At 36.3% G+C, this 27,375-nt stretch overlaps 1 protein-coding gene across 10 annotated transcripts in view; it reads right to left on the bottom strand.

Annotated features, from left to right (window-relative positions):
• Positions 1-27,375, bottom strand: part of METTL8 (methyltransferase like 8) — a 42,028-nt gene that overhangs the window by 14,429 nt on the left and 224 nt on the right. For 2 of the 10 annotated variants that reach the window (XR_005932747.1, XR_005932746.1), the window contains exons 2-8: positions 26,800-26,912; positions 20,729-20,884; positions 16,204-16,295; positions 11,297-11,688; positions 10,678-10,727; positions 8,128-8,191; positions 7,656-7,795 (exon numbers count right to left, since the gene is read on the bottom strand). Coding sequence is in view for 6 of the 10 variants with exons in the window: in XM_030016746.2 (XP_029872606.1) it covers positions 2,889-3,079; positions 4,196-4,261; positions 4,356-4,462; positions 7,656-7,795; positions 8,128-8,191; positions 10,678-10,727; positions 11,297-11,688; positions 16,204-16,295; positions 20,729-20,884; positions 26,800-26,804 (1,263 nt within the window). In the remaining 4 variants the exon portion in view is untranslated. The other 8 variants (XM_041124634.1, XM_030016746.2, XM_030016744.2 and 5 more) reach the window with 8 other exon arrangements.

The raw sequence follows: 27,375 nt of genomic DNA, 5'->3' as shown, positions 1-27,375 counted from the left end.
ATGCAATAACAGTGGAGATGGGCAAAAAGTACACACTATTGATAAAGCAAGCCAAAGTTCAATTCTAAGATTATATTTCTCTAACTGACATTTGTATACATTCACAAGTCTGCTTTATCAGCATAGGAAGTCATGCTGAACCAAAAAAAAAACAAACCAAACCCACAAACCAAAAAACATTTGAAATGAACAATTAAAATGTTTAATATTATATAATGTGTGCTTCTATAAATTTATATAATTAGAGATTTCACGTACATATATGATTAAAGAAGTTACTTCAGATTTCAAAAGTGAAACTTACAGCCTTTTTCTATACTGGGCACAATTTGTTTGCAATACCCTACTTTTTCTTTCCCCCAGATATTAATTAACAATAAGTAATTTTAAACTACATTTCCTATATAGTTGTCCATGTCTCTTTTATTTATTTCAGTAGTTCTACTTGCCTTTCTTTTGCCAATATTGTAATATTAGTTTTCCCAACTAATACACATAATTTGAAAGTATTTTAAAAACATATCCTTGATTAAGCTTTTTGAGAACTGAAATGTCACAAAGACAAAATACAGAAAGTCCTACTCAGATTCGAAAGTTCTTATCGGGAATGATGCCTTTGTCCATTTCCCCTTCTCAATCTTACAACTGTGCAGATTAGTACAGTTCACTTTACAGTGGATATTCTACACTTACAAATAGTAGCTGATCTTACTACTTCTAAAACAGGCACCACTATTCTAAGAGGCAGCCAATACCTATGCTGCAAGGTGTGGAAGAGAAACAGCCAATTTTGCTCAAGGCCATAAGAGAATTCAGGGTTTGGTTTCTTCTGATGTCACATTTTTGTTAAATGAACAACACAGCACATTAAAATCATGCCAGTACCAACATATCAGTGTGAAAGCCAAAGCAAACATTTCATTAGCCTCTACACATGGAAAATCTACATCACACACATGAATAAGACTGCATGATGCTCAAGAGCTTATCACCACCATCACCCCCCTGGAAAATTCTACAACTGAAAATGCTTTCTACTAGACTAAGAGCTATGCATACTCAGAAGTCACAAGTAATAGCACAGGGTAGCAATCTAATGAAAATATAAGTAGATATTTATTTATATTTCCCGTGCAGATGCTACAGTCTTTTAAGACTTAGGCCTTGAAGAAACACAGCTATGTTTTAACCTTTGATTTATACCACAAGAGTTTTATTGCAGGTTACAATAATACCACTGCTAACCAAAGCTTCCTAAGCCACTTAATTAATAAACCAGCATCTTACTCTAATGGGAGTTTAGAATATACCAGAAACGCAGGATCAGATCCTACCTTCAAAGACCCCTTATTGCACCTCATTCTTGAAACAGATTTGGGTTTATGGAAATTAAGCAGGTCCCTCATCTTGTCAAAGGGAATGAAGATCCTTAGCATCTAAATTTAAATAATTTTTTTTTCTAGAACACAATCAGTTCTATTTAGCTTAGCAGCTAACAACTTGCAAAAAAAAAAAAGGGTTGTCATCTGTGACATGCTTACCTTTCAGACTAAAACAAAAGCAAAAAAAGAGACTTTGAGAGTGTCACTATATTAATGGCACTCAAAACTGCCTGCATGTTATAGATTACATGCATTCTATATCTACGTTGAAGTAAGAGATTTATTTTATTCATTCACCTGTTTCTTGTCCTCTCCTCCTTGTGGCTAAGTGATTGTAAAATTACATTTAAATAGCAGATGAGGCATCTTCAAATACTTCAAATTGTCAACAGCCTCAGTATCATGGTCTGCATCTGAAAACAGTGTTTGCATTTTGGTTTTCTTCTTAAAAGCACTTGACATAGTAGTGTAGTCCTGTCCTTTTACTGTCTCTCCACTGGGTCAATACAAAAACATTGTGTCTTTTTTTCTAAGACTCAAGCCCTAAGAAAGCAACCTCTCTCTGTTAACAACAAAAATATCTCAGCTGCTATGTAGATTGCCATTTTAGTGTGATTACATTACCCCATAACAATATTAATAAAATGTACTCTGGACTACTCTTTTTGCTCCTCCCTCTAGTGTATCTGACATATCATAAAAATAATGCTTGTATTTATCCAGGCAAATGTTAACTATTTGGTTTCAGCACTGTTTTGGCATTTTGGTAATTCTTTTCTACATGGTGTTCAGTTTACAACCTACAGCACTTTAAATATAATGTATGTGTCACTAAGCTGTTACAGAAACGAGTTTGGCATGTTTCTGATGAGCATGTAGATAGCAAGTGGAGACTTCAGAGGAGTAAGTCACAGTGGAGGATGCCAATCACTGACTAATCTGATACCTATGCATATCATGTGCAGTTAGTATGTAATGATAACTTACATGCAAATCAGAAAGATTTTGTCTTCATTATTTATGCACCAAAGAATTTCCCCCCAAAGAGGAAACACAGTTGCAGGACACACAGTGCTTAAAAGAGATATGACTCAGAAATCAACACAGCACAGCCTGTAGGGATAGTGAGAACAGATATTCTGTTTCTCCAAATCTCTGAAACAATCGTGCTTCAGTCTAAAACTTTTTACATATTGTGAATTTCAGCAGGAACAAGATACACGTTTATACTTAGTGACTATTCATATTCAAGGAAGTAAAATAGTGCCTGGTCACAGTTATGAATAGATTAATGCATATCCCTTTATTGCATATAAAGCAGAAGTCAGAAATGCACTCCCTCCTGCTCCCCCCGCCGCCCCTGATAATTTTCACACATATACATTTACAAAAAAATCAGGGAAATGTTTTCAGTTCAATATATTTCTCCTTTTCAGTGGCTAACACAAGATTTATAGGAAATATACATACTCAAATTTGCTTCAGTTTCTGGAGTTCATGGTACAATTATCTATAAGGGTGCCTTTCAGTGGTTTCTTCAGAATTATTCAAAGATAGCAGCAATGGTTTTTGGAACTTGCTTTGTATCCAAACTCGTTGCATTTTCACTTTTTTCTTCCTGTTTACTTGTAATCGCCGATCAACTAAATTCTGTACTTCAGTTAATCCAGCCAAGTTGAACATGTTCCATACCTCATCTGTTTTCTCATATGAAGAATTATTGTAATTTAAAAAAAAAAGACATTTGTAGAATGTAGTAATTAACAACCTGCAGTTCAACCAAAGATGGAACTAAATCTGTTTTGTGATTTGAAAGATCAAGGAAACTGCCTGTAAGAAGTCTTCTGTTAGAAATTCATTTTTACAGCTCTCTATTTATATTACAGTAAAAAAATGTTATGTTGAGGCCCAAACCACATTGGTTATTACTCATAGCATTCATAGATCCCCTTTCTTCAGAGGGTTCAGTATGCCAGAGTTGAGGAAAACAAATGTGTGCCATTTGGTCACTGTCTGCATGTTATCAAGATAAAGCTGTTTCACCTGCCAAATGACAATCCACACATTTATGCCAACATAATTATCTCCTTGTCAGTCACCACTGGAAAACTTTAAGCTTCTTTGTCATGAGTAAGCACAAAACAAGACATTTAAAAACTGAGAAGGCTCTTTGAATTCAAGTTATTTCCCATACAAGTCCCAGATCCTCCTTCTCACTTCTAAAATTACACAGGCTGGGATAAATCCTGATCCATCTCTATTGCTTACAGTCTAGGTTGCAAAGGGTAAAAAAAAAAAAAAAAAAAAAAGTATTGTGATGGTCACTTTCACAATTTCTAGTAGCTGGCTAAAACATACCAGTCTAAACTGACTGCCAAGAGAACCAAGTGAGTGGACAGGCAAAGAGCAATAAAAAGTGCAGCCTCACAGCTCGGTTTCAGCAACATAGCAGAACAAAATATCAGAGCACTGCTACCAACTGTCCTTCCAAGCACGTTTATCTCAATTTTAAGAAAGAAATCAAGTACATCTTTAAATAACAGAATTTGAGCATACCATTAGACACAAGATGCTTAGACAAAGAGAAATTTCCAGTGATGTCTTTAAGAAATCTTGCAGACCTCAGACGCAACAAGTGTACACATAAAGGGAATTATTTTCTTATAACACTTAGATTTGGGCTTTGTAAAAGCAGAGTACTAAAAAAAAGCCAATAAAAGTTTCTTTAAATTTCTGTTCTAAAATGAGCTTTTATAACACAAATCATCTTGAGATATACTCAACCCTTTCTATAAAACTATACCATTTCATACCTTTGGTAAAGAAATATACTCTGGTTCCATCTCCTCGTACATAAAAATTTTCTGACAGGCAATGACCTAAGAAATTAGAGCAGTAATGAAAAAGGACATAGCACTTTTTTCAAAAACAACTTAAAATGAATAGTGAACTACAGAAGCATTCAGGAATTACCTTTTTTAAAACGAAGTTGAGCTGTATCGTATCTTCCATAGTCTCGAAATAACAACATTCCTCCAGGTTTCAGTAGTTTAGCCAACCTATTTACAACCCCTTGCATCCTTAGAAAATAGATGGGATACTGGTGAAATTTGCAAACATAACTGGTTTTTTCTAGATGCTTGGAATATACATAGATTTCCAAAACTACAGTGAGAAGATGTGTCTATATTTACTATAAAAAGGCCAGGCACTTGTGAACAGGAAGAACTCTTTACAAAAAAGCCTCTAAACCAAAAATTTAAAAGGAACTGTAAGAGAACACAAACTGGAAAGAGAAAAGGAGCCCATTTCCTTCACTTGAACAGAACCTCAAGGATGGATTAAAACACAGTTTTTGAGTATATGGGTCATATGGGTCAGGCAGATATACGACAAACAATGAATGAACAGTTAGCTATGTGCATTGGTGAGCTAGACTGAGCCTTCTTGCTGTACATAGCAAAATCAAGAGCCTGGAAGGCAGACAAAAACTTACCTGATTTCTTTATGGGGGTACTGATCATACACACAAAATCAGTATCTCCACACCTAATGGTTGAGGATGGAAAGAAGAATCTGAGTAGTCCCTCAGGAGAGAAATCTGGCAGAACTCCATCTGGAGATATTGCTAGTTTGAGGAGGAAGGTCTGCATCCTCCAAAATGCTGACAAGTTTGTGAATCTTGGTGGTACGTAACATCACCTCTTCCTTATCAAGATTACATCAGCCTGCTGTATGTATGATAGGAACAAGTACCATACACAGTACTCTCTCCCCTTCACTAGACCAGAGCATCTTCATTCTCACTTTTTAACCTTACCTTGGAGCTTCTTATAAATACATTTGCATTACTCTGCAAAATACATTGCTAATGAATAATGGCTTGGGTTTGCCTCACTCTTTCAGAATAAACCAAAGGAGTCAGGTTTTCCACATTCATGAAAGACCACAAAAGGCAGTCTGCACCTGACAGGCTGCAAAGTACAAAAGTCCACTTGCCTAATTCAACCTTTCCTCCCACAGGGAAGCTGATAGACCATGTAGAATATGTGAAGCCAGAGTCAAATGCAAAATGAATGGAAAGGAAAGGCAGGGTGCTGTATCTGAAAAGAGCTAAAGAAGAGTAAGTTCTACTTAAGTATACAAAATCAGCATACCATTACTGTGTGTCAAGAGAACATCCTTACACCATGTCTGTCTCTCAGGTGGCCTTGCCCCTTTGCCCCAAGAATGTCAGAACTCAAGCACTAATGCAATTTAGTCTTTATGCAACAGCAGTGCAGGCATCTTACCTTAATTTTTAAGGGACAGAATTAGGAGGTAGTTCAGCAGAAAATAAAATCATATCTCCAAACAAACAAATGAACGAACAAACAAGAACAAAAAGCAGCATACACTTTTTAGGCATGGAATTCCCTTAGAGGAAGCCAAGTGCTTTAAAAGTTGTCCTCTTTGCTCATGGTCAACACAGGCAACGAAGTATGCTGCCACAGACAGAAAAGGCAGCACCACCTAAGAATAAAAGACTGTTCCAAGGCAGGTAATTGTGCACAGAATTAGCCTTTGCCTATATAAACATAAGTTTTGTGCACATGGAAAAGAAGTTTACATAAACAAAAAGTGAAAGTGCTTTGAGAAGTCACATCCCGTAGGACTAGAGCACATCAATTATATAGCTTGAAGAAAATTTAATACCTTTCAAATTCTGCAACCAACTTTTAGAGGGGTCTTCTAGCAGAATTGAAGTGTGTTAAAAATGGTGTACAAAAGTAGCAATTATCAAAAACTAAACACAACAGCCTGAAGAGAAATCACTAAGGAACAATTGTGCTGAATACAAATCTGTCCCTCTCATGTATATTTTCCAGGTCTCCACAGTACGTAAGTTCTGCATCATCACTCTCTTAGTTTTCTTTTCCATTTCCCACTTTCAGAGTTTCCAGAAAAAATGCATACTGAGCAAGATGAATCTGGATTACATTTGCCTTTATGCAGTCATTTTAATTCTACGAGATGACAGTAATGACTAACAAATCTTTGGAAAGTGGGTCTTACAACACTGATAATTACATGGAAATCTTTATGTGTGTATACACACACACACACACACACACACACACACACACAAGCATACATGTCAGCCTTTAGATGCTGACATGGGGAGGAAAAAAAAAAAAACCCCAAACCCCCACCCCCCACATTCTGAAAAGTCTAATAGGAAAAGATCCACAGAAATTCTGACACAACATCTGATTACTGCTTCTACAGGCAAAGCGATTGAATGAATGCATCTCTATTGTCCAATTTCTTCATGGCAGCATCACCACTGTTACAGAGATCTGAAATCTAGTGCTTGAATTGTTTTTGAAATCTGGACCCAGGCTTTGCATGACTCATGTGCTCATCTCTGAACAAACAGGAAAGAGTAATATCCTATATGGGAAAGATTTTTCTGTAAAGCTAATCATTAATAACTTAGGCAGGGAAACAGTTCTCAGACTTAGGCAAATACTGTTCTGTTTGCCAAGCCCATTTTAATGACATTCTTAAAGTAATAAATGTATTACCACACATACAGCATGTATTTCCCTTCATGTGATCTAGTTAAAGGAAAAGTCAAGGAGTTTTAACTTACATGCCCTCTTTTGCATTTTTCCCATTAAAAAAAGGGCATTTTCACAATCAGCCAACCTTAACAGTCATAAAGTTTGGTTCATTAGACATTGAGAGGCATTAGTAACAAGGCTAACAGCATTCAACATAACACTATGCATGAAAATTAGATCAAGTTTTCTTAATCCAAACAAGTTATAGAATTCTGAATGCATTTTGGTTCAAAGGACCTGCGTGTAAGCATTTGCGTGTGGCTAAATCAGCAACCTAAGCCTTTATCAACATATTGTAAGGTGTTAAATCATGAATGTTTGGTTTTGATCACTAAAAATAATTTCCTTCTAGAAGACTAGCAGTCTCTTTTTTTAATTTCTAATTTTCTAGAATCACTGTCACTTTTAATAGGGATGTATTTAGTTACAATATACCCCTTGTATTTTGATGGAGACAGGAGACTCACTAATGAATTAGCCTGACCAGCTTTTCTCTTGAAGCCTGAAAACGGGAAACAGCATTTAAAATACATCGTTTTATATATATATTGTAGCTTACTAAATAATAAATTAAAGATTCATCATCTTCTTTTGCTTGCTGTTCTTGAAAACCTCCAGCGATAAAAGAGATTTAACCCATTTGCTTTGCCCTTTAGTCTTCATTTACCTGTCAGGATGAATAGTAGAGAGCACAAAGACAAGGAGAATGACATCCAGGATCTCATCTGGAAAAGGATAGGGTAAAGCATCATCACACACATCATGAACAAAGGCAGAACACCAGGCTGAATTGTAGGATGAATGTGACTGTCAGGAAAAAGATGAAAAGAGGCACAGAGAGAACAGTAGTAGTTAATACGTTTACTGTGACTCAAGAAACTTTTTTTCTTCAATTATTCAGCATTGTAAAACATCTCATATAAAAGCCTATTCTGTCTGGTATCTTACTCAAGCTGAGAAGCAAGCTCACTGATGGTATTCATTCCTCTCTACACAGAGTAAGACTTTGTTCTTTGGAATATTGAAAACTTCAGTTAAAAGTTGTCAAAGCCATCACATTCTTTTTCATGAAGACAGCTTCCTCGCAGCCTCCTGAATTACAGGCTTATAAGGTACTCTAAAGTGAGCATATGAATTACCTTTACCAGCTCCACTGCTCCTGAAGCAAAATCACAACAGTATAGAAAGGTTCCAGGTGTATTGCTAGGAAAACAAAACCAACATCAGTTAAAAAATTATAATTGTAAAAGATGAAAGTCTACATCAGTGTTCACTGAACTACAGAGGGCCCTTTGGGGTTCTCCACAGGTTTGATCAAGCATGCTTTATTGATGTCTAGCCCATGGAAAGCCACATAGGTTGTAATGAACCAATAGGGCAGACAAATTCGTAAGAATACCAACAGGCAGTTAGTATAAAAAGGAGAGTTATAGCCTTGTTGAGGAGGAAGTGAAAAGGAAAAGAAAGAAGGTCACAGAGGGCTGTCAGGATTGATGACAATGTCCTGGTGTTGTATTACATAAATGCACATTAAAAGGTCACATTTTCTTACACAAGTACTGCATTAAGTCTCTATCATTAGCCCATGTATGCAGTTTAATTAGCAATATGATTTGGGCAGGGGTGGGGTGTTGCAAAAGTCATCCACAGCTCTGTAGAAGCTTGAGTTCCCATGTGCCACCTTACTGTGATTTTGATTAGATTAAGCAGTATTGGTTGTTTCCCTCCATTATCCCCTTTGTTTTGTAAGCCAAGATGAATAAGAATTTCCTGTAGCACTGTTTTCCCTTCCTTTTCCAGCCAAGACTAAGCCAGCTGCAAAATTTCCTCGTACTATTCATCAGACACTAGTAACTCTAGGGAGAAATTTTTTTCACCTCCAAAAAATTCATTTAAGAGAAACTAAGCAAGCCCCTCAAAACCTACTGAGGGATGACCTCATGGTCAACTCATGATCAATTAATATCTCTCAAAAAATATTTGAGGTTTTGGACAGATGGTTTCTTTAGAAAGGGAATCAATAAACTCTGGCAGTGACTATAAGACCTCACAGTATACACAGCTGAGTCAGTGACCTCTCTCTGAGGGCTCAACAGGAGAACTCTTGTGGACCAAAACACATTCCATCCGTGTTGCTGAGCAAAACTTTTATCAGCTCTGTGCCCACCACAAGAGTTGATGAGTTTAGATATTTATCATTGATGACGACAAGAGCCAGGTTTTGGACCCAGCCAGTCACTTGCAAAAGGTTAAGCTGATTACCTAATTGACTTGTTAGGATGTTATTTCAATTTTTTTAAAGCAGAATAGGAGCTATGTAGAAAGTCAATTTAAAACAAAGACACAGCTTGATCTGGATGGTGATTTCATGATGCACTGTATTAAAAAGCAGTAACTTAAAATTTAAGGGGGACAGGGGGAAGCAGTTTAAAAGTTACAAACCCAAGTGGAAAATTTTTTTGTAGCCAGGGTACACTCATACTTGACACTGGCTTCTTTTTATATGCCTACAAAAGGCAATTTTTATATTAAATTCAGAGTTAAACCAACTGTGCTATAAAGCCAGGCCTGCTAAGAGATAAGACATGTTTCCATCAGGTCACATACAAGACAAATGTGTGAGTTGTTCAACGTACCAACCAATGTGATTGACTGAAGGATTTGCATAAGAATAGAGATCTCCAGGAAAAATACCTAATGAGTGGATTCTTAATTATTAGAAATGCCAACCTATGACTAATGCCTCCTGTGAGGAAAACACAAAAGTTTGTCTCACCTTTTTTAATACAGCCACATGATATCTTTTCCCTACATAGTGTTACTTTCTAAACTCTTCATATGAAACAGGGCTCTCCTTTCATTACATGCTGTCTAAAGCAAAGCATTTGTTGCGGGATGAAGATGCATCACTAACACTAATAGGTTTCATGTATGACCCTGGTGCATCACTCAATTCTTCCTGCTTTCTGTTTCCATATCTGCAAAATGGAGTATTTTTATAAAGTGGTGATGCTAGCAACCAGAATTGATTTGTAGAATAATGAACTGTGCCATACTCAAGCTCTTGGAGGCACAAATAAGAAGAAATCTATTTCAGCCCTTGATACATACACAGCCTTTCCAATAAAACCTTCCTGCCTACATGGAAGGGAGGACATGCAGTCATAACAGCTTCTTCTAAAACTGGAAGCTAAGTGGATTAAGATGTTTCAAGGAATTAAGTAATGCAGTACAGGACTTGTGCCTTCCTTGACACTAAAACCTGAAGCAATATGACAAAGTGTACCAGCCAAATTCAGAAATAATACAACTTCTTACCAGCAGATCACATACCATTACCTACTGTCTCTGATTTTGGCCTTTTGAAGAGATACCTAGTAGCTTTACGGTGACATATAAGACGAGAATATTTCACCTGCCTGAAATTAACTACAAGAAATCAGTCTGAATGCACCTGAAGACAAACCTTGTCAGGAAATATGGTCCGCCCAAGACTAGGGTTGACCAGTATGAGAAGTATCTTGTACTGACGCTACCAACATTATCTGCGGTCTGCAAGCAATCAGAATTTCAGGGCTGTAAAACAGTCCACTCAACACTTCCTGGAGCACTGGTCTAGCACCAACATTTGAAGAAAATGAACAAGATGAGACTAGAACTTTCATATTTGAAAATCCAGCACTACATACCATAGAACTTTCAAAATAGGAAAGACACTGTTTCCAGCACCACAACCAACCTAAAATCAGAAGAGAAACAAAAAGTTAAAATATTTTTATCTTTGTCTTAAATTAATTGGTAGGTAGGACCCATTAGACTTGAAGGTATGTTGGACAGAAAAGATATAAACAGCTCATACCACAATTCTCAAATCATTTCTGTGATCACATTTCTCCTCAATGTCTTTCTAAAGTTAAGAGAGAGTCCTTCTCTCAAACTGCATAGGAAAATGTAATGTTCTTGTCCAATTTCACCATTTGGCAAGAATGCGTCAAGTACTTGCACTTTACGACAGAGTACTTAAAGAACAAAGCACTTTAAGACATAACTTTCCTTAGGAAATTAGAAACTCAGCTTCCAGTGAAAACGTAATCTGACAATCTAGCCCTAAATTCTGATTTGGGAGAAACTTTAAAAGGGAAAACAAAGCCCAGATCCTAGGTTTCTCTGAAAGTTTCTGCCATAAATGAATATAGTGCGTCGAATTCTAAATGTTTACTTTCTTGATACTTACTAAGCATCTTTATCAGGCTTTTCAGCAATTAAGTGGATTTCTATATGACAGGTAGAACATTTGCCATGCATTACCTCTAATATTCTGTAAGTGGCATCACTACCAGGGAAGGATTCTAGCCTGCCAAGTTCTTCTCCACAGTTTTTACCCTGAGGATTGTCAGTAAGAGATTTTGCTTGTTTTTTATTATATACATATCCTTGTACAGAAGTAGAACCACCTCCATAATTTTTCTTCCAATATTTTTCTCCTTCCTCAGACATTTCATTTTTGTGTGAAAAACTGTTGGTACTGTTTATTTTTGTGTGTTCTGAAGATCTTTGTTCTGTTTTCAACTCTTCTCGCCTTTTTTCTGGAAGAATTTCTGGGAACTCCAGAAACAGCCAATTGCGATCCTTGAAAAAGTTATTTTTATGAGTCTTGTAAAATTCATTCCAATATTTACTGGCTTCTCTCTCATATTTATCTGAAATTAAAACAAAACAAAAACTTGGTGAATATGAGCTTAGCTACAAAATACTGCAAAGCAACATGGAATTTGGACCCTAAATTTACAGTTTAAAAATCTGTAGTTTCCCACATTGTACACATTTAAATAAAAACATAAGGATTTGGGGTCTTACCTTGATCTGTACGCAAAATAACTGCCATGAGGGTTTAATTACATTTTATGTCACTTAGGATGCTTTCTGCATCTTTTTTTTTTCCTTTTTTTTTTTTTTTTCTGTGAACTGGAGTGATAATTGATACTGCATAGCCAATACACAGTAATTCACTCTTAACCACTCAATTACGCAGTTTTGACAGAAAATAACAATACAGTCAGAAGCAACATACCGGCCTTCTTACTTTCAAAATACTTCAAAGAGTCTTACAATAGACCTTTTTGTTAACTTTTAATTCACAAAACATTCTAACTGAATGTTAGAATGTCAAAGAATAGGACTGGAAGGGATTTCACCCAGTCAGGGAATTCATATCCCTTCTCCACAGGAATTTGTCCAACTTATTCTTAAAATACCACCTTTCATATAGGTTTGACAACTTTCTTCAGGAATATATTACAGTCCTTCACCATCTGTACAGTTAGAAACCTTTTCCACTACTCAACCTGAAATTTTCTTATTGCAATTTAAGTGCACTAATTCTTGTCCCGTTAACCAAGCAGATAAAGCAAAGGTTACTCACTTCTCTTTGCAACACCTATTTACTTATTTGAAGTCTTTTACTATGTAGCCCATAAACAATCTCTTTTCTAGATTGTCTAAACCTAACTCTCTCCTTTTTTCCACAGAAGTCATCATTTTTAGACTTCCAATAATTTTCATTTTTCTTCTCTAGATTCTCTCCAATTGATTTACTACTTTTTGGTGCTGTATTCTGGTGAAGGCATTATCAACGCAGAGCAAAAGGAATATTTTACGAGGTTTACAGGCTGTAATCCTGTTTATAACTCCCAGCTTGCCATTTTGCAACAGCATGACACTGCTGATTCAGCTGGTGATTCACCACAACCCTCAGATCTCCTGCAAAATGACTACCTAGCCAGTTGTTCCAGAACCTAGTATTTTTTCAAGGAATTATTCCTAAGCAAAGTATTCTGCATTTATTTTTAGCAATTTTATGTCTTTCAGATCCTTTTTTTTTCCGCTGTCCAGATCTTTCTGAATCCTAATCCCAACCTTCACCATACTTGAAACATCTCTTCACTTAATATCATCTTCAAGTCTCCCATTTCCTGAGGTCACTAATGAAAATACCAAGCAGAACTGGACATGGAACAAAACGCTTCTCTGCTCAGCACAGCCTTCCATTCTGAAAGGATCTCTCTAGGCATTCAGTCATCCAAAAGCAGTTTCATTAGCTCTCGCTTGCCTAACTTGCTTATGAAAATGTCAAGTAAAGCAAGTCAGAAGCCTGACTAAGGATAAATTTCAGGACATCTGCTGTTTTTTCCTTATCCCCAGGGCTTGTAACCTTCTCCAAGAAGGAAATTAGCTTGATTTTACATGATTTATTCTTGAAAAATATTTGTTGGCCAGTATTCATCTCCTTTGTTCTTCCAAACCCAGTGTATGCAAGCTCAGGATTATCTCTTCCAGTATTTTTCCAGGAATGGAAACTAATTATCTGACTCCACTCTTTTCCCACCTCCCTTTTTAAAAAAGTAAATATTCTCTTTTCTGCTTTCCCAGTCATCCATGTACTCTATGGATGTACTTTGTAACCTGTTCTTTCTCAGTACAAGAACACAATCTTTCCTCCTTCTCACTAGCACTAATTGTGCTAGCCACTGGACTGCAGCTAACCCTTTCAAAGGAAGGCTGATAAAAAGATAAGAATTACAGCTTTTTCAGTGTCTCTTTTGTTGATGGTTTTCCCTTCGTCATCCCTCCTAAGTACCAAACTAAATATTTTTCTTTTTTTTCCCCTCATTCCCAAAGCATTTACAGAACTGTTTCTTGTTACCCTTGATGTCTCTTGCTAAGTGTACATCATATAAAATGTTGCCTTTTTTATTTTGTCCCTACTCACTTACACTGACCCATTAATTCTTTTAATATAAATGCACAGAGTAATTATTAAGTAATTATTATTAAGTAGTTCTCCTACTACTCTCGTTTAAATCTTAACATACTACTTCCTAAATCGCTACAGCTTTTCAGAGATAAACAAGACTGAGAATTATCATTAGAGGCACAGACAGGCAGTAGGAAGTGGCAAGGAGGTGGCAGAATGCCTTGTCCTAGAAATCTGCATAATTTTTTAAATTTAACATTTAATATATCAAATTGTACTACTAAAGGGCAAGACTCAGCTATGCAGAGTAATTGTACAGACTTGTTTTATCATATAAGCACCAAGTTGATTGAAGTCATATATACCAGATCTCAGTAGCGTAAGTTGCACATTCATAGATTGCTCAGCTTCAGTATAAAAAACAAACTTTCTACTCAAAAGGTTCTTAAATCATTATTACCCCTTGTTATAGTCACTACTTTTCTACAAGTCTGCTCAGAACCCTTGTACTTAAATTCCCATCAAGTTTTCCAGATTTCAGAATTGAAGGAAAGCAATGGCTAAAGTCAGCCCTTCAAATTGTATTAGTATAGTATTACATAGGTTCAAGTGAAAGAACACTTCACTTTCCATTCTTTCACTGGTCGCTCCTGCACCACTGTGTAATAACCACACATGCAGTATTATTATCAATTTTCTGTTTCATTTCGTATATTTAAGTAGCCTGACTACTATATTTTCCAAAGCATGTAAAATTACAAAACTAATAAATGTATCACCTTCTGAGACAAAAAAATCCCTTACTTAGTCAACTGATTTTTCTCCGTAACAGAATCTTTCAACACTAGCAGGCATGCCTGAGAAGAAACTGGTCATGCTAATAAGTAAACCAAATTCCTAAGGTAGTATCATGAGTTCATTCGGTTTAACTTCTCTTGTTTTAACAAGGCTCACTAGAACTATTCTATTTTAGTGATGTAATAGTATTGTTGAAATCTGTCTTGTCTTTTTCCCCTTACTGAGGTTTCCAAGGCCCCAAAATAACCTGCTTGTTAGCTTCAGTCTAGTTCATTGTTTACACAAATAGGCCAAAATGTACTTCCCCTTGCAGAATGAAGCTGAAGCTTTCTGAAGGAACTCTATCAGCAATGCTCACCTATTGAAGTTGTAAACAGAGGAGCATTCATTGGAAATGTCCTTGGATTCTTGTATTTCTTGGCAATAGACAAATGCCTGATTATTCCATTTCTCACCAGCACAAACTAAGTTCTAGTTTATTGTAGATGAAGAATGAAAGGTTCCATAAGCCACATGGTTACACAGCTTACTTTTCAATTATGAGCTCTTTTTCAACTTTTTATACAAACCAAATGAAAATAATAGATGTCATTTTGAAAAACAAACATGGTACTCCTGTATTTAGATAAAGAATGTGAGAGTTAACAGAAAAGGGCAGGATGACAATCCCAGAGCATTCAAAGTGATGAAGGGCACACAATCCAGACACATTCACAGGTAATTCAAATAAACTCCAACATGTGCGCCAGTTACATCAATGAAACTGAGCACAGGATCATAATGACACTATCTAATTTGACGGGTTCAAGACACACTAAGTAAAGTGAGGCCTAGGACATCCAAGTAATTGTTTTCAGAATATCTTTCAATAAAGGAACAAATTAAAGATCCAGTCTTCTATGTTACTATCAAGTTGATACTCCAGCTTTATCATACATAACTATCCTAGAGTTTAGTCTAGGGTTTAGTTTGCCAGTTTGAACCTAGAGCTATCAATCTTCAGAAATGCAGAACACATTAAATTTCCCTTCTGAAGACAGGCATGAAATTCCTTAATCATTTACAGAGCAGACTCTGCGTGATGTACTGGAACACCTTCCACACACAGTGAACGCACTGCTTCCTGAAGCACTCCCAGCTCAGCCTGGCCAAGGCAGCAACCTGGGACCCAGCTGGGACAAGTGCAACTTTCATGGCACTTAACTGAAATATGATGCAATGTACAAACACCAGCTCTCTAAACAGTCCACAGATCATTAAAAAGCATTTGAATATTGTACATGGGAACTTTCATCCCCAGCACCCTAGCTGGCTGCAAATTCATTCCCTTTGATGAACTAACAGTCCTGTGTAGTAGGAGTTTTATTCTGAAGAACTGCAAAAGGAGCCAGCACTTGCAACTGCACCATACTGCTGTACTTGTTTTACATAGAGCCTATTGCCCCCTCAAATGCAAAATTGCTCAAATAAGTAACTGAATTGCTAGAAAAACACACTTTGAGATGATCTTTTGAGGCAACTAAGCAAAAAAAACCCCAACCAACCAACAGATTTAGACAAGAGAGTGTAGAAATAAGAGAGTGTTCCTGGATTTTAAAGCATCTTTAAATGCTTTAATAAATAGCATTAAAATAGGAATTTTTAAGCCATTATGAACTGTTACCTTGGTCTTCCCATTGGACTTTCACAAGTGAGTTCTCTGCTACTTTTTCCTTGGCATTCTCCTCTTCTTCTTGTGACCACTGCATGTGGTCCCTGCAAAAGTCAGTTGAAGAACCAGCCTTTAAATGGGATTTTCCATAATCTTTCTTCCCAGGGAAAAGAGTCACAAATTAGCTACACTGTCACAAATACATTTTCTTTTTGAATGCAAGCAAATAACCACAAGGAGACTGACAGTTAAAAACTAAGTTTCAGTATATGATAGATAAAAATTAATTACTAGTTAGGTAAAACTCAAGTGATTAAGAAAAATCTTCCAACTGCAAAGAAGCTGAAGTAGTATGCACTTTTTCTGAATAATAGGATAAACATATATCTTGTAAATTGAGTAAGTTTATAGGAATGTATTTTGAGTGTCCCACTAGAATTGTGTTTAGCTGGATATAATAATAGATCTATCAACAAACACCCTGATGCAAGAAACTTCTCGCATTACTAATGTTTATGATGAGAAACAAAGGTCATTTAGCAAAGGAATCAGCTGTTCCTGACACAGGGAGCATAATCTACGTATTCAAGTAGAACAGGTGGAATTGATGAACAGGATTTTACTTATTTGGGGAATAGAGACAGGAAACATCTAGGAAAAACAAGAATGAAACATTCCTAAGAAAAGACAAGCAGTGCTGTAATGGTTCCAGAGTCTATGCTATCTATATTTGTGTAAAGTGGTTAACTAAATGCTATATTAATCCATTAAGTGGTCACACAACCAAGCCAAGATCTGACCCTGATGACTAAACTGCCTTCCCTGTAGATTCTGTGTTTGATCAGGCCACAATGGGGAGTGCCCAAAAACATGCTGCTGGCAGCTTTTAAAGCAAATCAGCTGTCCCTCCAAATTGTCCAGTCTGAACAGTTTTAGAAATGAGATTAAATCAGGTAATATAATTCAAGTAATCTATTAGATCCTAATCCTACTGAAATCAATTAACTGAAAGCCTATGACTAAAATTCCCTTGGTTACTATGGGAAAAGGAACAAGGTGCCAACTTGAAAACAGTTGATTGTCTCTAAAAGCTAACAAGCATCTTCCTGTTCCATGCTTGGTGACATATAGGTAATTTAATTCTTAGACCTTCACTGGTCCTCTTTTGTTAATTGTGGGAAACTAATTGGTATGTATTTGTCTGCTTGCCTCAGACTTGATTTCTGCATCTCTACTGAAATATTTCTCATTATTGTCCCCAGCAGGTTGCCTCTCCCCTTCCTGTATTTGTTCGTATACCAAATGTTCCTGTGCAGCGTCAAGGCTTTGACAGACGTGCTGCAGTAGAATAAAACTGAATGACCAAAGCATTACTAGGGAGCCATCCTCTTGGAAAGTCTTGCTTCCCTCAATGTTATCACCATTTTTGACCTTGCCTATTCTAGCAAGCTGAAACTAAGGACTATTTAGATGGCAATAATATCTGTTAGAAGGGCTGACTATATGACTTGCTGTGCTATAAGCTTTAGCCGATCAATTTTAACCATCATCGTGTGTCTGTCAGACCCCTTAAGGGCTCTACAAGCAATACTCTAGGTGCCTGCAGTCGTCCATCTTCATCAACAACTTTTTTCCTTTTGTCCCTCCTTGGAAATTCATAAAGCTGAAAAAAAGATCTCTTGGGTCTTTCCTAGAGATTTCTATATGGAAGACCCCAAACAGGAGTGCAGCAGCACTTCTTGATCAAAATGTGCAAAAGAGGGGACATAGCATAGTTCTTATGCAAACTATTTACGTAGTTTGGATGCTTCAAATGAGGCAGCTCCTTCAGCAATACAAGCTGGCAGAAACACAGGATAAAGAAGAATTCTAAGCACAGAAGTGTTTAAACACAGAAGTGTTTTAAGCTGAACATTGACAGCAGCAAAGCAAGCTATCCATTTTAACCACACCAAGAACTGTTAACATGAGTAGGCCTGACATGAGATCAAGCGATGCTACTTTCAGTTCATCTTATTCAACTTATCCCTTTTCCATTAACTTGTTTGCTAACATAGGTTTTAATTATTTCTGAAAACTAACATGTGAAAACTATGCCAATTACTAACCTGAATAGAAGCAGACTTTTTTGCCACAACGTTTAGCATCATTCATTACTTCTCACTCAAAATGATAGAAAAGCACCATAGCAAATATCTAAAGCATTAGTTCCCAAATTTAATTTACTTAGTATTCCTAGCAGCAATGGTAGCAGCTCTTGGCTCCCTGCCAATTCACACAGGCAAAAAGAAGGCTGCTACTTTATGAAGTACCAAAGATGATGAGTGAAAAACAAAAGGACATAAATCCTCATACAGCAATGCTAGGGAAGATGTATCTCTTATGCTCACCCTGCATGATCTATTTAGCTCAACCACCACTCATCCTGATCCCCCTTATCTCCCTAGTGAGAACCCTGCTGATTCAGCCAGCTTCAGACCCAAGGACCTCCCCCCACTTCATAGCCAGGTTCTCGATTTATTAAGACTTTTGTGACTTCCACGCAGCCTCTGTTCCAACTTGGTTTCACCTGTTTTCCCTTGTAAGCTACACAGATTCATCTGCAGATCCACTTTCTGATCAACCCTGTTCCTTTCAATCCCATCTTCCCAACTATCTGCATCATAGTTTGGTAACTCTGTATTAGACTGTCACAGAATGCTAGCAAGAAAAACTGAAGCTACACATGATCAGTTATTTGGAAGGAAATTAAAAAATCAAACAAAACTGAGTTTCATTGAGGTACAATGTTACAGAAAACGGGTGGTCTTTTTCTTAAAATCTTTTTCTACCCAGACTATATAGCCTACATTTGAATCAGCATCCACACAAGTAAAGGATTTTTCCACCTAGCAGGATGTCCTGAATCTGGAAGATGCTTAAGAACTACACCGCATATAGTTTTATGAAACATGGTGGTAAACTTTACACTCTTTTAACACAGTAACCAGCCAGCTTCCAGCTTCCTTCACCAAGGAAATTACAAAGTATAGATAACTCCAGATTTGGCCTTAAGGTGGTATGTGTTGGGGACCATGGCTTAGGGACATCTAGCTTAGAAAAAAGTCATAGGTGACAGACCTATTTGTATATCTTATCTCATGAGTTAAGCCCAAATTTAGAGACTAAAAAGAGTAATGAAGGTATTAGTTTATTAACCAGAAGACAATTTTCTGTGTCATATTCTTCTCTTAAGACCTTTTTATTCATCAGACTTTTATTAGAGAAACTTTCGAAATAATTTAGATTAAAAAGTCAAATGGACCAATTAACAAATAAAATGGACTACTAAAAAGAATAATAATTTTTAAAAACCCAGCAACCTGGAAACTTCATTTCAGAACAAAAGCTTGTCCAGTAACTTCTTTGACAGTTGCCAGCAGGGGACACCTCTGAGGAAGGCATAAGAACTGCAGATTACTTTAATGAAGTAAGCTTAAGCCCTGAATCTGTTACTCCTATGTTATGTTACCCATTGGTTATCATTAGCCACATCCAGTTGCTTTTTTAATTTTTCTAAATCCTTGCTCTCAAAAATGGTGTGTGGCAGAATTAAAAAATATATTTTAAAATTATGTAGAAAATAATTTCTTGTAGAGCTTCTAAATTCCCCACTTCTCTTTTCATGAAATATTCCTTGTTCTTAAGTTATGAACAATAGGAATAAAAATTCCTGGTCTTCCAGATATGTTAGGTAGATATTCTACTTTCTAGAAAAATTTAGGTATTCTTCTATCCTTCTAACACTCCCTGTGTCACCTACTGTTTTGTATTCATCTCCATTCCATGGTCAAAAATCCTAGCTTCTTCAGTCTCAGTTTTCCCACTGTGTTGACTAGCATTCTCACTCTTTTCTGACCCCCATTAATCATAAAAATACCTTTCAGAGATGGACATGTACTGCTGCAAATCAGGGCAATTCTTATTCTTGTCAATATTTACATGTTAATGTTTTCTCTGCTATTATATCACTTATTTATGTTAAATTCAATTTACTTTTTTTGACAATTGTGCACTGTATGGAAATCTCTGCTGAATTATCTGCAACATCTTCAGTATGCCTTCAGAAGAATACAAGTAATTTACATGTTCCTTTTGAAATGGTGTCAATTTTAGAATACAGCGCTAATCCAGTATGCAACACTATTGTACCTAACGTTACTAGTTAGGTACATTACATTATTCTGCAATATTTCTGCCATTATAACACGGACTACTTATCCTCTACATCTTCCGTCTCCTAATTCATTACTGATCTATAGCAATATTTTGCCTTTCATTCCTTGACTAACTACTTGCTCAGCAGCTTTTTATGCAAGTCACTGAGAACTCATAACTTGTCACTGTTACTTGTGACAGTCTCAAGTTCTCTCTAGGACTACCTTTCAACATCTATCCTGGCAGTCCATTGTTATATATACACACACCCCTCCCATTATTCATCATAGTAAATAATATACAAAAATATATGAAAATCAGCCTTGAGGAAATATCTCACCACATGTTATGCTCAAAAACCTTAGAAGGATCAGTTAAAATCCGTGATCCAAGTGGAACAGCTGGTCGTCTACTACTTTGGTGCCTCTGCTGCATCTTGCTTTTCCTCAGACATAAAGCAGAAAGCCTTGTAATGAAATTCATTTTGTTCAGAGACCTGAAAACACAATTAACTCAAATTACAGTTTTCCTGTAACTTAATTATTTATGTCACTTACATGAGAAACTGGTCAAATAATCAAGCACCAATATCAACTTTAGTAATAATCTTTTAGTATAATATCAATTTAAATGCTTTTTAGAAAATAGCAACATCCCTTCAGTGTGCTGAAAGCCCAAATAATCCCAAAGTAGGCTACTGGAATGAAACCAGTTGAAAGATAAATTATTTGGTATCATTTCAAAGTCCTATCAGGCAGGAGAAAAAAAAAGAAATACAAAGTAAAACAATAAACCAAGTTTGACATTGTACCTTTAAGAAGACAAGCAAGAAGTGATCAGTAAAGAAACCACTTCTACTAGTGGGTACATACTGTCATTGAGATTGACATTTTTCACCCCACTTACTAGGTAACCATCTTCAAAAGTTTTCATTCTAGAACTGTGACTGTGGTTTTACACTTTTAGATAGGAAATTAAAGATTTTATTTTTTTAAGTGTAAACATTATGTACCAGAAAGCCTTCCAAAATTTCTGCCATGTGTTCTCCTGATCCCTGTTTAATGCCCTCTTTAAAAGAAATGGTTTTAAATGTTAAATTTCTATTCATGCAAATTATAAAGTGCTTGAGATTTTTCTATTACATGTATAATTCTCTCTTATATAGCTATATTTCACTTTACTTGGAATCTTTTCATACAGTATTAATAATGAAAGATAACAAGTGTGTGTAGCTAGTACCAGCATTTTGTCTTGATGGGGTTTTGGTTTTTTTTTGCATATTCTTGTTAATGCAGGCTTTCTAGGAGATGAGTAAAATGAAATACCCCTGCTACTACTTTTACCCTGATGTGCCTTTGTTCTTTTTCCCTTCAAGTGCTCTGCAAATGACTTTAAAAATTATTCTTAGTCCTATTTTTTTCCTGCCTTTTTGGTTTTGTGGGTTTTTTGAGTGCTTCTTCTGTATAAACCAAATGTACAAATTTAATGCACCGGAAATACAAAATGTAGTTACAAAAGAACAGGAACAGTTTAAATACAGACATTATCAGAAAACATTCTGTGCAAATTGGTTACAAAATGAAGATTTTTATCTCAAGGAAAACAGTACTATTTGATCACAAGTCTTGTACTGTGAATAAAAAAAGATTAATTTGTACACATCAATACAAAGCCTGGCAAAGGAATCACTTCAATTAAATGAACAATTCCTCATTTAAGGTGTACTTTTGAATGAGTAATAATTTAAAAAGGGCACTGTTTATTCATTTTAAACCTATAGGGAAAAAAAAAGAGAAAAAATGATTAAAATTTCTTTTTATTTGTCAAAGATTAAATAAAATGGAGTTTGCCTTTTGGCTGTCAAATAAAAACACTGATAAATTTTGGCTGCTGGGACTGCAATGTTACCAGGATATGGGGTATCACTATACAGTGAAAATGTAACATTCAGTCTTATTAAAAAATTAAAACCTCTTCTAATGTTAATGAGTTTATTATGGCTCTTTTTTTTTTTTTTAAATGTGTCTCAGCAACTAAAACAATTCCAGTTTATACTTTAATTACTACAAACTGTTCACGCTTTGTTTTTGAAAATATGTATGCATTTTTCATAACAATGCATAATTTTAACATATATGGAATATTATGAAATAATAATTATGAGACATGAAAATTAACACACCATGATATTTTCTGAAAAATGCATAATTTACATAAAGGAAACATTCTTGAAAACAAAAACAAATAGAAAATCCCCCAGAACCCCAAATGACAATCTGATCTAAATATTAATTTATTATGATTAAATTCTAGGAATGCCTGGATAAAGATTTCATGATTACATTGCAAACTGTTTACAAATCCTCTTCCTCCTTCAATCATTCAAAAAGACCTGAGATAGTATCTTGCACTTCCTGTGCCAGCATTTATATTCAACATAAAATACAATGATTCAGCTGCTAGGCTAGTCACATAATTTTTCCTGGCTTTCTAAATATCTCAGTAAGAACATGAAAAGATGCACAGATGGGAACTATAGTCAGATGACTAAGATGATCTTGTATCAGTAAAATCCAGAGATACAGCTCTTTTTATGAGAATGTGATCCTTTGAGTGATAATTGCACAATTTTAGCTGATAAAGATCTGAAACATCAAGAAAATGCAACGAGACTGCGGTAGGTGGGAGAGTTATGTTCACTGTTGCATCCAGTATTAAATGTGAAGGAACTCCTTGGAGACATGGATGTATATCCCTGAGAGTTAGTGTGATCCATGGATCACGAGATTAATGGGCAATCTGGCTACTAAAAGTTCAAAAAGCATCTGAATGACTTGGAAGCCTAAATTATATTTTCAGAAGAAAGTCATTGCTCGATTGTTTCTCTAATTGATTTTGCTAATGAAACAGGCAAACACCCTTTCTCTTTGTCAGATAAGATGATCATACCCTGAAGCGATGACAGCAAGAAATGTTGTTGTCTGAAATAATTAGGAGTTATTTCGTTGTTCAGAGCCATGGTCAGGAAGGTTTTAAGTTTGATTATTAATCAAAACAATTCAACCTCCATCTTTATCATGAAACTGAATTACATTAAAAATGCCTATATTTTGTGGCAGCATAACTATTTTAAAGAAACAATGCACTTTGTAACCACACTCAAAAGCAACATGGAAGATTTTTTTTCCCTGTGGAGCACTGCCTTTTAGCCTTTAGAATTTTGTCATTGTTACAAATACAGATCAGGTCCTCAGTTTAGTTGAGAAACTTTAAGAAAACAGCCTTAAAACTTCTCCCCTCCCCAAACAATCTAACACAGCACCTTTAGTACAGCTTTTTGAAAGTGGACATGCAGAAGAAGGTATAAACACCAACTGCCAGCTAGATCTGAATTATTACATTTCTAATTGATGTTGGTATTAAAACCTCTGAGCAGTCACATCCACAGAGGAAAAACTAGAGATACAGGAGAAAAGAACTGTTCTAATTTTGTTTTTTAAATAGTGAATAACACCAAAACATACATAAACCACTTCATTGATGAGTAAAATCCTTGAGAAGTATCAGTTCTGAAAGAGAAGTCAGAGTGGAAAAAAAAACAAAAAACCCCCAAACAAAATAGAACAGAAATAACCTGTCATTTTTGTCTGAGAACCTAGTTCAATGAACTTATTAGATGAAAAAGTTTTGATATTTCACTGATCTCCAATTACAAAGCTAACAACTCCTTCCATCTCCAATCACTAAGTCTACTTGTAGAGTCTCTGTTATAAAGAAAAATTTGCCTATATTAGGAAGACTAGGTGCAGCTTATATTACATTTCTAGACAGAAAAGTTTCTGGAAACAATGAACTTCATACAATTACTTCTTCTGCTTGGCACCTAGAAGCTTATCTACAAAACATTTGACAATTAATCCCTAATGTTGTCCTGTAAAGTGTAGCTGATCTGTTTTATCACCATCCAACACTACCAAAACTCAGAACACCTTACATCCAAAGGTGGACCCAAAGTGAAAAATTCTTCAAGACAATGGTAACACAGAAGGTATAAATACGCATTACCAGTGGCTATTTTAAAAATACAGACATACTAATATTTCTTAATATTTCAAATCAAGGCGAGGGGAGGAGAGGAGGAGGGGACTTTACTGTCAACCAGACTCATTCATTAAGTGAATGCTTAATGCTATTCTATTCTACCAAGTGACTGAACATGCCCTCTTGGGGCTTCACGATTAGTCTTTCAATTATATACTTCAAAAAAATTGTGCACATTTGAAACAATAGGATATTTCACAACTTCAAACTCAGCAGATCTAAAACTCTCAACTGTTTTTCCTTCTTATGCATCATCACCAGCAATGATGCAGGGCTCCCTGTCGGCACACAGCAACTTCAGTAAAACTGCTGCAGAGCACTGACTACCAAGGGGAAAAGAAAAACAAAACAACAAATTATTTTGATTTATTCTGACTCCTGTAGAGACAACACAGTTAATGTTGGTTAAAAAGCAACAGCAGATTAAAACCAACCCTACCAGATATGATTTTAACCAGATGTACAGAAATGTCGAGTAAGAAGAGCCTGTTCTTATACCACCTGCCAGGTAGCCTGTTAAAAAAGTCAAGCAAACAAAAAACAGTTTATATAATGGTAGAGGGAGGGAGGGAGATAAAACCGCTCATTTAGTGAAAACATTAATATATTTTTAAGGTAATGAAGACAGCTTGAAAAAATGCAACTAAAGATAAAATCATGGCAACTGCAAGATCAAAGAGACATGAATGGTCAGCAAGAAAGAAAGAGGTACCTTAGAAATACAGTTGTATTTTATTTACTGAATCTTCAATCAATTAATGTGAACATGAAATAACTAACAAAAGCACTTTATCTGGATTAATTGTACGGACGAAATGTGGAGTTCAGTTGCTACAGGTGACTAATGTAATTTGTTCAATACTAAACTAAACTTGAGTTTAGTTCTATGAAGTACCTGCAAAGGCAGGTGATAAAACATTCTGACAGAAGCTCATAAAAAATGCTGATTCAAGAAAATCACAGTATTTTAAAGAAATGTAGCAACTCTGTTGACACTTTAATATGTTCAAACATTTTTATTATTTTTTTGAATGTTGAAAGATTTTGTTCTGATCAGGATAAGTGGTTTGTTGATATTGCATTATTTAAATTTATAATAGAGATGTTCTGACTTCACTATTTTGCCATTAAAATGAAGCTTTGATAAAGTATTTTAACTGAATTTAAATACTTCAACTTGTGAAGAATATTTTCATTGCAACTGAAGCTAAAACTATATTTTGATATCCTAGAATCATTCTTGGAATGGAATTTCTACTTTTGTACTGATTCTATTTATTGTAACATTTTCAGTGTTAGTTGTTCTGCTTTTCCATGTTTGTAACACTTAAAGGCACACTCAGAAACAGTGTCATTATAAATACTATTGACTAAAATAATTTGAATAATAGAAATTAAGAAGATACCTACCAGTCACTCTTAGTACAAATTTCTTAAATATTGCATAATGTAAAGAGGCAGATTCACATATAATTCTTTAGGCTACTATCCTGCAAATACCTGTACATTTGTTTAACTTTACAGACAAGTTGTCTTCCCACGTATCAATGGGTGTTTGTACGATATGGGATTTAAATATGTAAGTATTCTGTGCAATCCTTTACTTCTTTCCCCTTTTTTTTTGCTTTTTTCCATGAGGTAATTCACATCTTTTCCTGTTATTTATACAGCAGAATACAACACAAAACCGATTTACTAAATTAATCTATTCACAAGTTTAACATGAAGAGGAAGCCATCAACGGTAAACATAGCTCAGAAATAAGGCTTCCTTGTTAACCTGTGCACCCTCTGCTGGCTGGTGCTTGCGGAGCAAGAAAAAAAAAAAAGCTGTGTTGACTTTATGTATACATACATGCACAGTGAACATACACCTAAGTCTCCAAATATATCTTTCAATCACATTTTTCTATTATTAACGATGCTGAGAACAGAGATAGAGCAACATGAATTTTACTACTATCTATAATTTACTTTGAAGAACTTCGTTCATTTACATCCCTGCAAGACTCTGGATGTCCACATGGACTTTGCCTAGGTGCAACCTGCCCTGTCAGCTCTGAAGTCACTGGCAATGTTGCAGATCCACCAGACAGTACACAGAACATACTGTCCTAATCCACTCTTCGGAGAAGCAGCTGCAACCACTGTGTTTGTGTGTCTAGCTCACTTCGTCCAAATAACTGCAAAGCACCAGAAAATCACAGGAATCTGTGTTTTGTTACAGTATCACTGAAGATTAAAGCTTCCACTTGGAGATCCTGAAGAACAGACCTGGAAACACATAGAAGATCAGAAACTTCCACATTACCCCATTTGGGCGCCTGGCCTCTGGCAAGAAAGGGAAACGAGTTCTTCCACAGCCTTCAGTTGCTTTGCTGGCAAGTAGCTGTTGTTGATGGTGACAACTTTGGGGACATAGCTCTAAAAACATAAAAATGAAGCGTCATACACCTCGAGAAGTTGCTGTTGGCCCTGGAGTTTTAAACACATCCCTTAAAACCACCCCCACAAGTCCGGATACGCTCCACCCAACGCAGCAGCATCCCAAATCACTCGCGGCCGATGCCCCACGCACGCTGCAGGCAGGGCTGACCGCCGCCGGCAGAGCTCGGCCCGGCACAGCCCCGCGGGGCGACCCCCGCTCTCCGGCAGGGGGCGCTGGCCGCGCCCCGCCCCGCCGCGGGGGGCTGTACTCCCCAGCAGGAAGGCATTAAAAGGAAGGAGATCACAAGCTCCCGCTTTTCCTTAGCTGAGCTATCACTAACAAAACTTTCCTGCCTTTATTTAAAAATATAACGGGTGAGACGCTTCCGCGCCCCACATGCCGACGCGCGCTGCCTCTCCTTCAGCCCCTTCAGCGCAGGGTAAGGCAGCGGAGCCCGGC

This window comes from Aquila chrysaetos, chromosome 6 (genome assembly GCF_900496995.4).
Source record: "Aquila chrysaetos chrysaetos chromosome 6, bAquChr1.4, whole genome shotgun sequence".
Taxonomy (NCBI): Eukaryota; Metazoa; Chordata; class Aves; order Accipitriformes; family Accipitridae; genus Aquila; species Aquila chrysaetos.
This window is presented reverse-complemented; position numbering and strand designations above follow the sequence as displayed.